The following is a 14,166-nucleotide window of genomic DNA, read 5'->3' as shown; positions in this document are numbered from 1 at the left end:
AATACAGCTTGGCCCAATGAAGAGCCAATCTTGTCCAAGATTAAATCTAGACCAGTCCATCTTGCCTTATCACCTTGGCAACAAACTTTTTCTTTAAGGCACTGAAGGAAGCATTTATTTAATTTGTGGACTTGGTGGTATGATCTAAAGGGGAAAGTACCTGTATTCAAATTTGAGGATGTATTTAATTCCTTTTTTTTGTAACTTGCCATGTGTTATGACCTTGTACAAGTGACTTAATCTCACTGAGTCTTAGTTTCTTCTATAAAAATGGAGCAGTCTCACTTCAAGTTCTAAATCCTATGTTGTAAATTCAACTCTGGACTATGCCATATCTTGCTGAATCAAAATTTGGGGAGTCAGGTAAGTCAAGTTCAGTGCATACATGCCATATTGCATCTTTTGCTATAGATGGGATCAGGTCTCCATTCATTTATAAGTTCCTGACCACTATTTAGAGGCAATGTTTTAATTGAGGAAATAATTTTTTGCTTATTTTCAGATATATTCTCTTTCTCATTCTCTTGCTTTCAAAAAAGAATTCTAGATAATATATAATCTTTTTCATGATTTAATTATTATACTTACAGGTTTGAAAGGCTTACTCCTTCTATGGCATATTAAGAAAAACAACTTTGTAGTCTGAGTAATTACACAGTGCTTCGCACTTAAGGAGCATTTGGGATCATATACCAAAAATTTGGATTGGGGAGAGAACTCAGAGGTCATCTAGTCTGATCTCCTCATTTTCCCAGTGATGAATCTGAACTCTAAAGAGTAAATGACTTGTATATGATCACAGATAGTTACTGTGGATCTGAAATATGGTTAAACCAACACTCATTGAATAATATTGCTTGTAGAAAATACTGTCAATTAACCAACAAATATTTATTTAGCACCTGCTATAAGTCACACTCGGTATTACGTGCTGAGGATACAGAAACAAAAGTGAAATAGTTTCTGCCTACATATATTTACATTGGAGTCAGTTAAAAGGACAATGGATTTTTTTTTAAATTTTACCTTCTTGTCATAGAGCCAATAATAAATATTGGTTCCAAGGCTGACAAGCAGTAAGGGCTAGGCAATTGTAGTTACATAACTTGCCCAGAGTTCCACAATTATTGTGTTGGAGGCCAGGCTTGAATCCAGGACCTCCCTTCTCCACTGAGCCACTTGCCTCTCCCTGACAGTACATTTTTACTAGGGTACTCAAGGCTTTATTTTAAAGCTTCAACATAAAGTTGATATGTATTATTACTAATAGGAGGCAGTAACCAAGTCTGAGAGACTCGTGCGACTTCACCAAGAGTACCAAAGAGATCTCAAGGCTTTTGAAATCTGGTTGCAACAAGAACAAGAAAAATTAGACCACTTTTCGCTTCTTGAAGGTGATGCTAAGACTCATGAGACAACATTACATGACCTACAGGTAAAGTCAATTTAATTTAAAAACAGTTGACATTTCAAATCTATTTTTTTTTTGTAATTACTGTGAGTAGTGGACTGTGAAAAACCTATTTTTATCCTAAATATAGCAAATGTAATACAGATCTTTACTTCACAATTCAAAAATGATAATTATATTTATGTAGTGCTACCAAGCCCACAAAGCACTCTGTATATCTGTCTGTCTATAGTTATAATTTGAGTAAAACTCATAAAATCCCTATGAAGAAGGTTTAATGAGTATTATTAACCAAAGTTTTTATATGAGGAAACTGAGGCAGAGAGAAGTTAACCTGTCTATAGTAACATAGTGTGTCAAATTCAAGATATAAACCCATTTTTCCTGATTTTAAGTTCCTATACTCTGTCCACTACTTGATTTGCCTAAGGAAACACTCATAATTTACTGGAAAGAGAATAGAGTGGAATCTAGTCATAGACACATCATTAATGTGCCTATGTGAACTACCTTCTCTATATCTCATTTTTTCATCTATAAAATGAATGTCTATCATGATTTTTTGTTTGACTGGACCCCTGCATTATTCAGGGAAGGAAGTTCCTGGTAAGTAACTCACCTACCAATGAACACTAATGAAATTTATACTCTTTCACAATTGCCTAATGGTGCTAGTGTTGCATAGTTAAGTAGGTAAGCTATCCAGGGTCACACAGCCTGTGTGTGTAACATTCCATGTAAATAAATACAGGTTGGTGTTTGTTGTTTTTATTGTTGTTAAGTAAAATGTAATAAATTTTAAAAGTTTTAGATTCTTATTAAATAGTCTAATGACCTTAGACCTAAAGATTTGGGGGTTTAATACAGCTCTTCCTACCTAGGAGTTAGAAATTTCTTTTAATAATACTTTTCTTTCTCTTAAACCCATATTAGTATTAATGCCAGACATTTTTGGAGGAAAAAGGGGAGTATTCCTGGCTTCTGGTCTTGGAAATTTATCCAATATCCAACTCATGGCTTCCAGATATTTCTCATTTTCAGGCCAAAGTACTTGAAAATATTCAAGTAGTTATTCATTATGAAATTTGGATATATTCAAAATGTTGCTTTAATCACCAAAGAATTTAGGTTTAAATTTCATTGCATTTTATTTACTCTAAGATGAATGGTGATCATTGCTGATGGTAGTAGGAGACAGTTGATAATTATGCTACTAGTGTTTGAGAACATATTTATACCTTTGAAAATACAGGCTTTTAGAAATAAAGGGTAATTTTTCCTTCATCAAATATTTCTTAAACTTCAATTTTATCCAAAAGGCCACTATAGGTGCTAGGGGTACAAAGTTTATATTATATTGGGATGAGTTGTTTAATAGACAATTCAATTTTCAACTCAATGTGCTAAACACTTATTAATGCCTGCTAGGTACCAGACAATGTGCTAAGCAGTAGAAATAAAAATAAGAAAAAGAAAGATGCTCCCCCCCCAGTTTATTTTGTAAACTGTTGTCACTGTGGTCTTGATATACTTCTCTTTTCAGAAGGAAGATCTACTGTTGGTTAACTAAGAAATTTTTAGGGCTCTTTTTATCTCCATATTTTGCTAATTTATTTATAATGGTAAAATTTCTATACAAACTCCTGACTCCCATTTTATCAAACAAATAGTTCTCCTAAATATGAAGCTATTTTAATTGCATGGCATATTTTTTCTCAGTTTGATTCTTTTTTTGGTAGTTTTTTGTTATTTTGATCTTTGTTCTAACAAGTTGGTCATACATTTATTCACAGATAGGGGATCCAAGAATGAGTCATTTAGAACAACTAGGTTTTACAGTGAATAGAGTGCTGAATCTGAAGCTGGGGAGATTTCTTCCTGAGTTTAAATCTAGCTTCAGACACTTACTAGCTATGTGACCTTTGGCTAGTCACTTATCACTGCTTGCCTCAGTTTCCTCATCTGTTAAATGAGCTGGAGAAGGAAATGGCAAACTACTCCAGTGTCTTTGCCAAGAAAACTCCAAATAGGGTAAGGGAGAGGTGGAGGCAATTAAAAATGTTTAAACAACAACTAGTCATTTCCTTTCTATTACAATATCATCAATTTCATTATTTTGTAAAGTTATTTTGTTTACATAACTGTCAACACAATGTTACAATATAAGTTTGGTGGCACACTGGTAGAGACCTTCTTGAGTTGAAAAAGGGCATCAGCCACTTACTAGCTACATAACCCCTGGCAGGTCACTTAGCCCTCTTTGCCTCAGTTTCCTTATGTGTAAAACAAGCTAGAGAAGGAAGTGGCAAACCCACCCTAGTATCTTTGCCAAGAAAATCTCAAATTGTGTCATGAAGAATAAGATATTACTGAAAAACAACTGAACAATACAAATGTCAAGTAAATACCTTCTGAATTTTTTCTCAAAAGATGTACTCGTGATATTTCATCATGTCTTCTGTGTAGTCAGATTATTCATGTAGAATACTTTACAAAATTTAGTCATTATCAACAAGCCTGCAGGATCCTAGATCTAGAGCTGGATGGAACCTCAGAGACCATCTAATCCAATACTTTCATTTTACAGATGAGGAAGCTAAGACTCAAGGAGATTAAAAGACTCACCTAGGTCTTAGGGTATGTCAGATGTAGGGTTTGAGTCTTTTGAGCCCAAGTCTGGGGCTTTTGATTCCAGATTACACTAATAAGGAATGTTTCACATTGAGAGGATATAGCCAGGGTACATCTAGGTTAAAATAACTTTATTCTCCTGCCTCTGTCTAGTCAGTGCCCTCTATAATCTTTCCCCTACTGTAGACTTGCTTGTAATATTCCTTGAAGTGGCAGCAGCCAAGTGATTCTTCTAAGGGAACCAAGTTGATATATTTGCATATACATATATATACTAGTTATATATAAATATGTTATATATAAATGTCACAGTTATATAATATGTCAGATATGTATATACCAGATTTGCAACTATATCAGATGTTATATATGTGACTATGCATGCATATAAACACTCCAGATGTATATGTGTGCTTGTATGCATGTATGCTATATATATACGTAAACATATACATGCACACATATGTATATACATACACCAGAAACAGAATATGGGGTCCAGGATCCATCTAATATTTTACTAAAAAATTACTCTAATGACAACTTTATGACCCATACACAGACTAAGAGATTTAATGAGAACTGTTCTTTACTTATAGTTTGTATTTAGGACTGCTTCCTAGAATTCTGATTTTATAAATGGAATAGAATTTTCATTTTGGAAGGGAAGGTATCTTGATCTGTGTATATGTGTATTTTCTTCTATAGGAAGTAATAGTGCATTATTTTTTTCTATGCATTTTATTTAACATAAAATAATTTTATGTTTTTTCTAAATATGGGTTTTCTTTTAAATAAAGTAATATTATGTTGTATTTGAAGAGGAAAAAATCTTTTATAACTTATACACTTTAGAAGTTTCCCTGGAATGACTGGGCAGCATCAATATGATCAGCTGTCCTTTTATGTTACCATTCTGAATTGAATGAATGTCTAAGGAGAAGTTCAGCCTGAAGCTGTTGTCATGTGTGAGGCATGATTACCTGTGTTCACATAAAAAATGAATGAGTTGTAACAACCATTCACATTCCCTTGCAGGAGTTACAGGTACACTGTGCAGAGGGGCAGGCATTACTGAATGCAGTCCTACATGCCAGAGAGGAAGTGATACCCTGGGGCATACCCCAGGTTGAGGACCGTGTTCTAGAATCCTTACGGCAGGACTGGCAGACATATCAACAAAAGCTGTCAGAAACTCGAACCCAGATCAATACCATAGTGAACAAACTGAGGCTGATGGAACAGAAGTTTCAACAAGTTGATCAATGGCTAAAGACCCTGGAAGATAAAGTTAATATCAGGACTGGACGCCAATCTAACCGAGCAGTAAAGGAGATGCAACTACATCAGATGAAGGTAATAAAAAGTCATTTAAAATTTATTCCAGCAAATTGTCTCTATCTGACAGAATAGTATTACTCTAGCTTCAATCAAATATTTTATTATCTTTTTTAAACATCATGAATGTTACAAAATGTATTTCATCATGTCTGAGAATTTTTAAATAGTTCATTATTTTTTATTTTTCAGGTAATAAGTATTTTATTGATCAATTTCTCTCATTAATGCCATTGAAAAAATTAAATCCATATATATGCATATATATATTGATCTATTAATGGCATTTAGGGATTAATGTTGTTTATATGATGTGGATTCTTCCTACTTCACACATGAAGTATAAAAATGTTGATAAATTCAGATAAAAACGGATTACCATTGTTTTGATAAAATGTCCTAATGTGAGTTTTAATTCATTTTCTTCTGCCTTAGGATAATAGTTCCCTAGGATAATAGTTATCTAAAATCAAAATTTTACATGAAGTTTTTCCTAACTCTTTTTAATTTTAGTGTCTCCTTTCTATCATTCCCTTTTTACTATACATATGATTTGCTTTGTATTTATTTGTCAGTATGTTGACTGTAACTTCCTTGAGGACAGGTACTATCTTTTGCTTCCTTTTGATAAATTAAACAAATAGTTAATATTTTTCCTATTTATAAATATATTTATTTCATCCTAGAGTTCTTGAAATTACACAAATTTTTCTCTCCTTATTCAAACAAATAATACAGAAATGGCATGAAGAGATCACAACATATAAAGATGAGGTTGAAGAAGTTGGATCCCGAGCTCAGGAGATACTGGAAGAGACTCAAGTTAGTAGCAGACTGGGATGTCAAGCAACACAACTAACCTCTCGATACCAGGCCCTCCTTCTTCATGTACTAGTGAGTAATAGAGCATCTTTGTGACAGTATTGATTATAATCAGCTTGTGGGAAATAGCACCTGTTCGTTGAAGAGGAAATACATTTTGTACTTCTCATAAATCTCTAGCTGAAAATATTTGTTTTCCAACAGGAGTTACCTCTTATTTTATATTTCTTTTTTATTTTTCCAAATAACACCAAAACAATTTTCAATAATATTTTTTTGAAAAATTTTAATCCATGTTCTTTTATTTTTAAGGAGCAAATCAAATTTCTAGAGGAAGAGATTCAAAGTTTAGATGAATCAGATTTATCTTTCAGTGCTTACACTGATTGGTATGCATCCATCCATAAGAACCTCAAGAATATTGCTACTGAAACTAATAAAGTGGATAAACTCATGATGCAGAAGAAAATGAAGACATTAGAGGTAGGCTAAAAATGTGTCTTCACCAAGAAGACTTCTTTAATTGAGCCACCCCATTTCTTATTTTCTTTGGGTTCCTTCAAGATTTATGAATCCCCATAGCATTCAATACTCTTGCATCAATTCCTATGTGTATCTTATCTTTCCTCCCACTGTATCACGTTTATCAGAAAAAAGGATTACATATTTATTTTCTTCTAATTTCCCCAATCTATAGTTTAATATACTCTGTGCACTGTAAGTACTCACTACATTCTATTTTCTTTTTGTCTTTTGCAGCATTTCATTTGTATGTATATTTTGCATCCATAAAAAATATTCTAGGGACATATAGGTAGCTTAGTAGAGAGCTGAACCTGGAGATGGGAGGTCCTACAATCAACTCTGGCTCATATACTTCCTAGTTGTATGACCCTGGGCAAGTCACTTGACCCCAAATACTTAGACCTTACCACTCTTCTGCTCTGAAACCGATACTTAGTATAAATTGTAAGACAAAAAAATAAGGTTGAAAAGAAAAGGAAAAGAATTGGATTGTTTTTGCTCTATCCTTTCCATGCTTTTGCATTCTCATGGTCCATAGTGCCATCTGTGTTTGTAAACACAATAAACCCATATTGATAGAATAGTAGCAGATTGGCCTGCCACTTTTTTAGATCCTTCAGTTGAACATCATATGTGAGACTGATTAAATTACACTTGTTTAATCTTCCTGTGTTCTTGACATTCTTGACTAAGGGCTAAGTAAATATTCAGAGTTTTACTGCTAAGAAGTTTCTACTTTGAATGTATGGCATAATGATAGTCAGTCAATAAACATTTATTGAGTACTTCCAGTGTTCAGGTACTGTGCTAAACTCTGGAAGTACAGATGCAAGTAGAAACAAAGACAATCACTGCCCTCATGGAATTTGTATTGTAATGAAGGAAGGCAACATGTAAAAGAAAGGATGAGAGCAAAGACAAAAAGGGGACATACCTGGAAAAGGAATTCCAGTGTGCTAAAGAAGTTTTGAGAAAACCATCCAGTCAGAGGGAGAGTCTTCAAGAGTGGAGGATGCTTCAATTGTGTGAATTCCAGGCCTAGAGTGAGGCTTCCTGGCAAGGATCTTGCATGATACTTTGGGGATGTTGGATGTTGAGTTTTTGTTTGTTTGTTTTTTTAAGTTTTTATATTACTAATTATAATGAGGTTTTTTGAAAACTGTGATACAGTTGTACTGCTTTGGGTTACAATTTCCTCATGCATAAAATGATGGAGTTGAAGTTGACCTTTAAAATCTCTCCAGCTCTGTCTATGATTCCATGATTCTATAATTTTAAAGTACAGAAAAAGAAGCAATATGCCATTTGCTCTGAGGAATTATTACAGGTTGAATCTAGGTACAATAAATGAAAAGGGAATACCCACCCTTGGTGAGCAGGAGTGGGCTAAGAATAAGTCTTGAAGATTGAAAGATTTTGTATTATACCAACTTCCATTGAAATAATATTTGTTTTCGTGGGGCTCAACTTTTATTTTCAATTACTATCTTTTTCAGTCTTTGCTAAATGATGTGGAGAAAGGTCACAGTTTGCTCAAATCATCTAGGGAGAAAGGTGAGAAAGCAATTCAGTACCTGGAGGGTAGTGAAGCTGAAATGCTAAGGAAAGATATCAGTGATCACGTGGAACGGTTGGAGGAGCTAGCCAGCACTGTCCGAAAGGAGCACAGGACCCTGGAGAAATGCCTGCATTTAGCCAAAGAATTTACAGATAAATACAAAGTACAGACTCAGTGGATAGCTGAATACCAAGCAGTGCTTCACAGTCCTGAAGAACCCAAGATGGAATTGTATGAGAAAAAAGCCCAGTTGTCAAAATTCAAGGTAATTAATGCAATATTATTTCATTATCCCTAGAAAATATATCCTGCCTCTGCATTTGAGCTTCTTAATGAATATATGTGTTGGGCAGTAGGATAGAGAGAGTAGAAGCAGTAAGGTTAAAAAAGGATTGTGAGATAGTTACAGCAATAGTATGTAATGAGGAGAAGTCCAAGAGGAGAGAATAACTAAGTGAAGTAGTCAACTGTGTGAAATACTTGAAAGAAGTGAAGAATGAAGCCTCAGAAAAGGCTTGCTATAATGGAAGGGGGTGAGATGTGTGTAATGGAAACAGCATTGGATTTAGAATGAGAAGATCTCGGTTAAATCCCAATCCCCTTCTATTTATTGCCTGTGTAACCTGGTACAAGTAATTTCCCCTGTATAGGCTTCAACTTCCTTCTCTATAAAATGAGATGACTGGATTAGCTGATTCCTAAGGTTCTTTTGTGCAAAGGCTCTTAATCTGGGGTCTCAGATTTTCTTAAAAACATTTTGATAACTACACTTAAATACAATTGCCTATCTTTGTGCTTCTCTGTATTTTATTTTGTCCTCATAAAAACATTATTCTAGGAAAAGGTCCATCAACAGTAGCAGCATCTTCAGACTCCCCAAAGGGTCCATGACACACACATGAATTAAGAACTCCTTCCTTAAAAGATAGTGTCTTCTTGGAGATGAACTCATCTCCATAATTAGTAAGGTTTTTTTTTTAAAGGGAAATTCTGTTGCATGGAGCATACTTGAAACCTTTTCAGCATTAAAGAACAAGTCAGAGTTTGTGCTGAGCTGGCATAACCCTTTTAAAACCCATGACCACCTATGTGCCATCATGAGGCATTGGAGTAGGACTTCATGGGTGTCTCTGTCCAGGACAGAGACATGCTCCCTAATTTCATATTTTATACATATTTTCAGATTACTAAGAGCTAATGAAGTGAAGGGTGACTTGAGCAAAGTCCTAGAGATGGCAAAATTGGGTGGGATCAAGGTTATAGATACTAGGGTTAACCTCAGCAAACTATATTCTCTCTAACAACAGAGGAAAGAATGGGCTAATAGTTAAAGTCTCAGATACAGTTAGGGAGATATGAGAAAACTTATAATGAATAACCTCAATCATGATGAAATAGGAGAAGGTACTGTCTGCTGTGAAAGGAGGAGGTGGGCAATATCATAGACTTAAATAGAATAAAGCAAGGATCTGTAATGATAGCATCTATTAACCATTAATTTTAATAAACATTTATTAATTACCTGCTTTGAGCAAACCACTTTTATAGACCCTGAAGGAAGTACAAAGATTAAATAAGACCCTTTTGCTTTATGGTACTTACAGTTCAATATGTTACAGGCTTTTAAAAATTGCATTTATATATATATATATATATATATATATCAGTTGGAATAGTTCAAGGGTTTTTTAACATTTTGTGCTATGGACCTTTTTGGCAAGTTTGGTTAAGCCTATATACTCCTTTTTTGAATAATGTTTTAAAATGTATAAAATAAAGTCTATAGGATGATGAAAGAAACCAATTACATTGAAGTACAAATGTGTGTGTGAGTGTGTGTGTGTTTAGTTCATGGACCTCTGAAGGATGATCCTTAAATAGAATAGAATCTTTCTTCAGAATTATTTAACTGTTGTCTAAGACATATATACACATCTTTGTATGTATGTGTATTCACTTTGTCTTCTTTGTTCTTTTTGCATATTAAGTCAATTCAACAGATGGTGCTATCCCATGAGCCATCAGTAAAATCTATAAATGAAAAAGGAGAAGCCCTTCTGGAACTGGTACCAGATGTTACTCTAAAAGACAAAATTCAAAAAATACAAACTGATTACCAGGACCTCTGTAATGCAGCAAAGGTAAGAAAAAGGAGGAAAAACATCAGACAATCATATTATTTTAGTACTAGGAAAAATCATCTCATCTTTCCATAAAGGGAAATTTTTAGGATAGCAAAGACTTAGTATTTTCTTCCCTAATTTCCTTATATATAGGGAAATAAAGTGAGATATAATAATCATAAAATTTTCCTATAACTCAGTGACTCAGCTATCATTTTATATTTGTTTTTAGTCATGTAAATTGTACCTGGTTCTCCATGTCCCCATGGACCTCTATCCATACTTTTATTTGGCAAAGATACTGGAGAGGTTTGGCAGCTAGGAAATTTCTAAGGCTGGATTGAACTCAGGACTTGCTGATTCCATGCCAGTATTCTATCACCTAAGTGCCTATTTTATACAGATAATTTATATCATTCAACCTATGAAGTAGAGAGCATTTACAAAACTAATAAAATGTCAAATTCTTCTCTCTTTGCATTCATGCCTGATGTATTGACATTTGGAATCAACAGGAGCATGTTATGAGCCTGGAGGTAAAAGTAAGAGAACATGAAGAATACAATAATGAGCTTCAAGAAGTGGAGAAGTGGCTGTTACAGATGTCTGGCAGACTGGTCACACCAGATCTCATGGAGACGAGCAGCTTAGAAACAATTACCCAGCAGCTGGCCAGCCACAAGGTATATCTGCCATTTGGGCAAATATAGTGAGAATTTATTAAATTATTCTATGTAAATATTTCTGTTGTAATAAAAAAAACCCTTATCTTCCATATTAAAATCAATATTGTGTATTGGTTCTAAGGCAGAAGAGTGGTAAGGGCTAGGCAATGGGAGTTGTCTAGGGTCACACATCTAGGAGGTATCTGAGGTCAGATTTGAACCTAGGACCTCCCATCTCAATCCACTGAGCCACCCAGGTTCCCCCTGTTGTAATTTTTTAAAATAAAACAAACAGGTCTGTAGGTTCAGATTGCTGTAGAGAGCATATGTCCAATTTGTCCATTTTACAAATATAAAAATTGAACTCATTTTAGCTGTTTTTGTTTTGTTTTACTCTTTAACCTAAAATCACATGGCTAGAAAATGGTAGAGCTGTAATTTGAACCCAACCCAAGCTTCTGATCTCTAAGGCTCATCATACTTCCTCTACATTGCAATCAGTTTCAGAGAGACTCTCTTATATTTAAAAAATGTCAGAACTTGTCAAATTTCATAAGACATTCTAGTGAAATTCCATCAAGACAAAAGATTTTCCCATAATGCATTGAATAATTGTAGAATTATTATTTCTTTTAAAAATAGGTCTCTATTTCTAAGGCACCATTGTCTAATTCACATGACATCGTGAGGAATTTTTCACTTACACAGAATCAAAACCTTGCAATCATCTTTAACTCTTCCCTCTCCCTCATCTCCTTCAACTAATCTCACAATTTTACCTGCACTACTTGAATTTATTTCCTTTCTACTCATACAAGCATGTCTCCAGTTTGATCTCCCTTTTCTTTTTCAGAAATTATTTTACTAGTATCTTAACTGGTCTCCTTACCCTCAGTTTCTTTCTTTTCCAATCCTTATTAAAATAACTACTGAAATGCAATTATTAAGGCACAAACTTGGTAAAAATACTCATGTGCTCAAAGACCTTTACCACACCTAGGATAAAATATTCTCACCTTAACCTGGCATTCTGGGACTTCTAACATCAGATTCCAACATCATTGTCTTTCATTACACTGCAATTCACTTCATGGACACTACATTTTAATCAATTGAACTATTAACTTTCTCTTTATATCTTCATACCCTCTCTCACCTGTGTGCTTTTACATAGATTCTCCCTCATATCTAGTATTCATTTCTATTTTACCTGTTAAAATTTTTCATTTATTTCATTCCCCACTCAGATATTATCTTTTCTAGTTTTCCCTTATTCCATATAACTGAATTTCTTTTAGCACTTTGATTTTATTATATTTTTGCATTTTTATTACATACTTCCAATAATTTTTGTCTCAAAACTGGGCTTATCTTCCCTGTGAGACTCTAAGTTTCTAGAGTGGAAAAGGATGGCTTTTGTAACATCTTGGTATTAACAATAGCTTGTAGATATGAAGTCCTTAATAAATGTTTGCTGAATTTGAGTTTGACCAAATACTAAATATATTGAAAATGAGGTAGAAAAGGTAGAAAGCTTTTCAGTAGAGTAAAATTAGCTAATAAATATATTACTGCTTTTAAGGGACAATTATAAAGGAACAAACATTTCTTATTCTTCTCATTAGGAACCATAAATTGAATGCATTAGACACTGTTCTCCAAGGTCATTTGACTCTCCACAAGTCAATTAAACCTAAAGGGAGATTCATTATGTCCTTTAGAAAAATATTACTGTCTGAAAAAGTAAATTTGCTTTGTTAAACACCCAATTTACACTCAAATTTAATAATACAGGCTGTGGGAGTAGAGAGGGGCATAAATGTCATACCTTGTATTATTGAGAAGAAAAAATATTTAAAAATGCTCATAGGAACTAAATGATTAATCTTAAGTTTTTCCTTTTACTATATGTAGAGGGATATTTTTTAGTTCTAAAATTATAATACTGATAATTCCATTTATTTAATTTTATTCCTAGGCTATGATGGAAGAGATTGCGGGATTTGAAGACCGTTTGAATGATCTGAAAACTAAAGGGGATAATCTAATTGGTCACTGTGTGGACCAGCTTCAAGCCAAACTTAAACAAAATGTGCAAGCCCATTTGCAGGGCACCAAGGACAGTTACTCTGCTATCTGCAGTACTGCACAAAGGGTAAGTTTATCAGAGTAACTTTATATAAATGTCATAAATACTTAGTAACTAAAGAAACATAGATATTTATCACTTTGAAATATTTTTGGTATGAGTCTACTCCGAAGGCAAGAAGATAGACTACATGGGTATAGTATTGACAGGACTAATGAACTGATATTTGACTGCCTTGCCTGTAAAATGATATTCTGATTTCTACTTTAATTGTTCTAACTGGGTTACTGAGTTGATTAGTTTTTTTGTCAGCATATGTGTGTGTGTGTGTGTGTATAGATGATTAGCTAGATAGATTGATAGATCTATAGAGAGATTTGGATCTATGCCTACATTGAAATATATTTTATTTATTTATATATAAATGTGATATATTTATAGAAATATCTATATTTTATACACACAGTTCTTCAGTTTCCATAGAAGACTATGTAGCATATAAAATTCAGAGAGACCAAAGTTCCATGTTTCAAAAATCAATTTATTAATTAGGCCAAGTAATTAATATATTGATGGTCAGTGATTTTTGGTGATCAAAAACATCAAGGGAACATCTAGGGACAATAAAAATCCAGGTCAGACTTCCTGGATAGCAAATTACTAGGACCTACCCTGACAAGAGATAAGCAACTCTGATTGGTGAACATTAAATGAGGAGGTGGTCTGAGAGCTCACAATTTCTCTAGATTACTTCATTTTGTTTGTTTGTTTTTTTGGTGGAAGATATCATATAAAGAACAAGACCTTGTCATGAGATTTCAGCATTCTAGGCAAGGAAGAGCTCCTGGGTCAGGATTTCTCTGGTTTAGTGTCTCCTGTGAATCTGAGGATCCCACACTTTAATAAAGGGAACAAGGCCAAAGGAGTCACTTTTAGTAGGGAGGACTATTTCAGATTAGCTTCTTTTATAAGGGTAGACAGAAAGATGTAGCAGAGGCCTTAGG

At 33.9% G+C, this 14,166-nt stretch overlaps 1 protein-coding gene across 19 annotated transcripts in view; it reads left to right on the top strand.

The window, feature by feature from the left end:
* The window catches only part of SYNE1 (spectrin repeat containing nuclear envelope protein 1), a 569,990-nt gene that overhangs the window by 321,281 nt on the left and 234,543 nt on the right, over positions 1-14,166 (top strand). For all 19 annotated transcript variants that reach the window (XM_016428964.2, XM_056818948.1, XM_056818954.1 and 16 more), the window contains 8 exons: positions 1,271-1,435; positions 5,081-5,398; positions 6,119-6,274; positions 6,515-6,685; positions 8,224-8,550; positions 10,274-10,426; positions 10,924-11,091; positions 13,052-13,228. In XM_016428964.2, coding sequence (XP_016284450.1) covers positions 1,271-1,435; positions 5,081-5,398; positions 6,119-6,274; positions 6,515-6,685; positions 8,224-8,550; positions 10,274-10,426; positions 10,924-11,091; positions 13,052-13,228 — 1,635 coding nt within the window. The remainder of the gene's footprint in view (positions 1-1,270; positions 1,436-5,080; positions 5,399-6,118; positions 6,275-6,514; positions 6,686-8,223; positions 8,551-10,273; positions 10,427-10,923; positions 11,092-13,051; positions 13,229-14,166) is intronic.

Source organism: Monodelphis domestica, chromosome 2 (assembly GCF_027887165.1).
Source record: "Monodelphis domestica isolate mMonDom1 chromosome 2, mMonDom1.pri, whole genome shotgun sequence".
Taxonomy (NCBI): Eukaryota; Metazoa; Chordata; class Mammalia; order Didelphimorphia; family Didelphidae; genus Monodelphis; species Monodelphis domestica.
The sequence above is the reverse complement of the archived record's forward strand: the minus strand, read 5'-3'. Positions and strand labels throughout refer to the sequence as shown.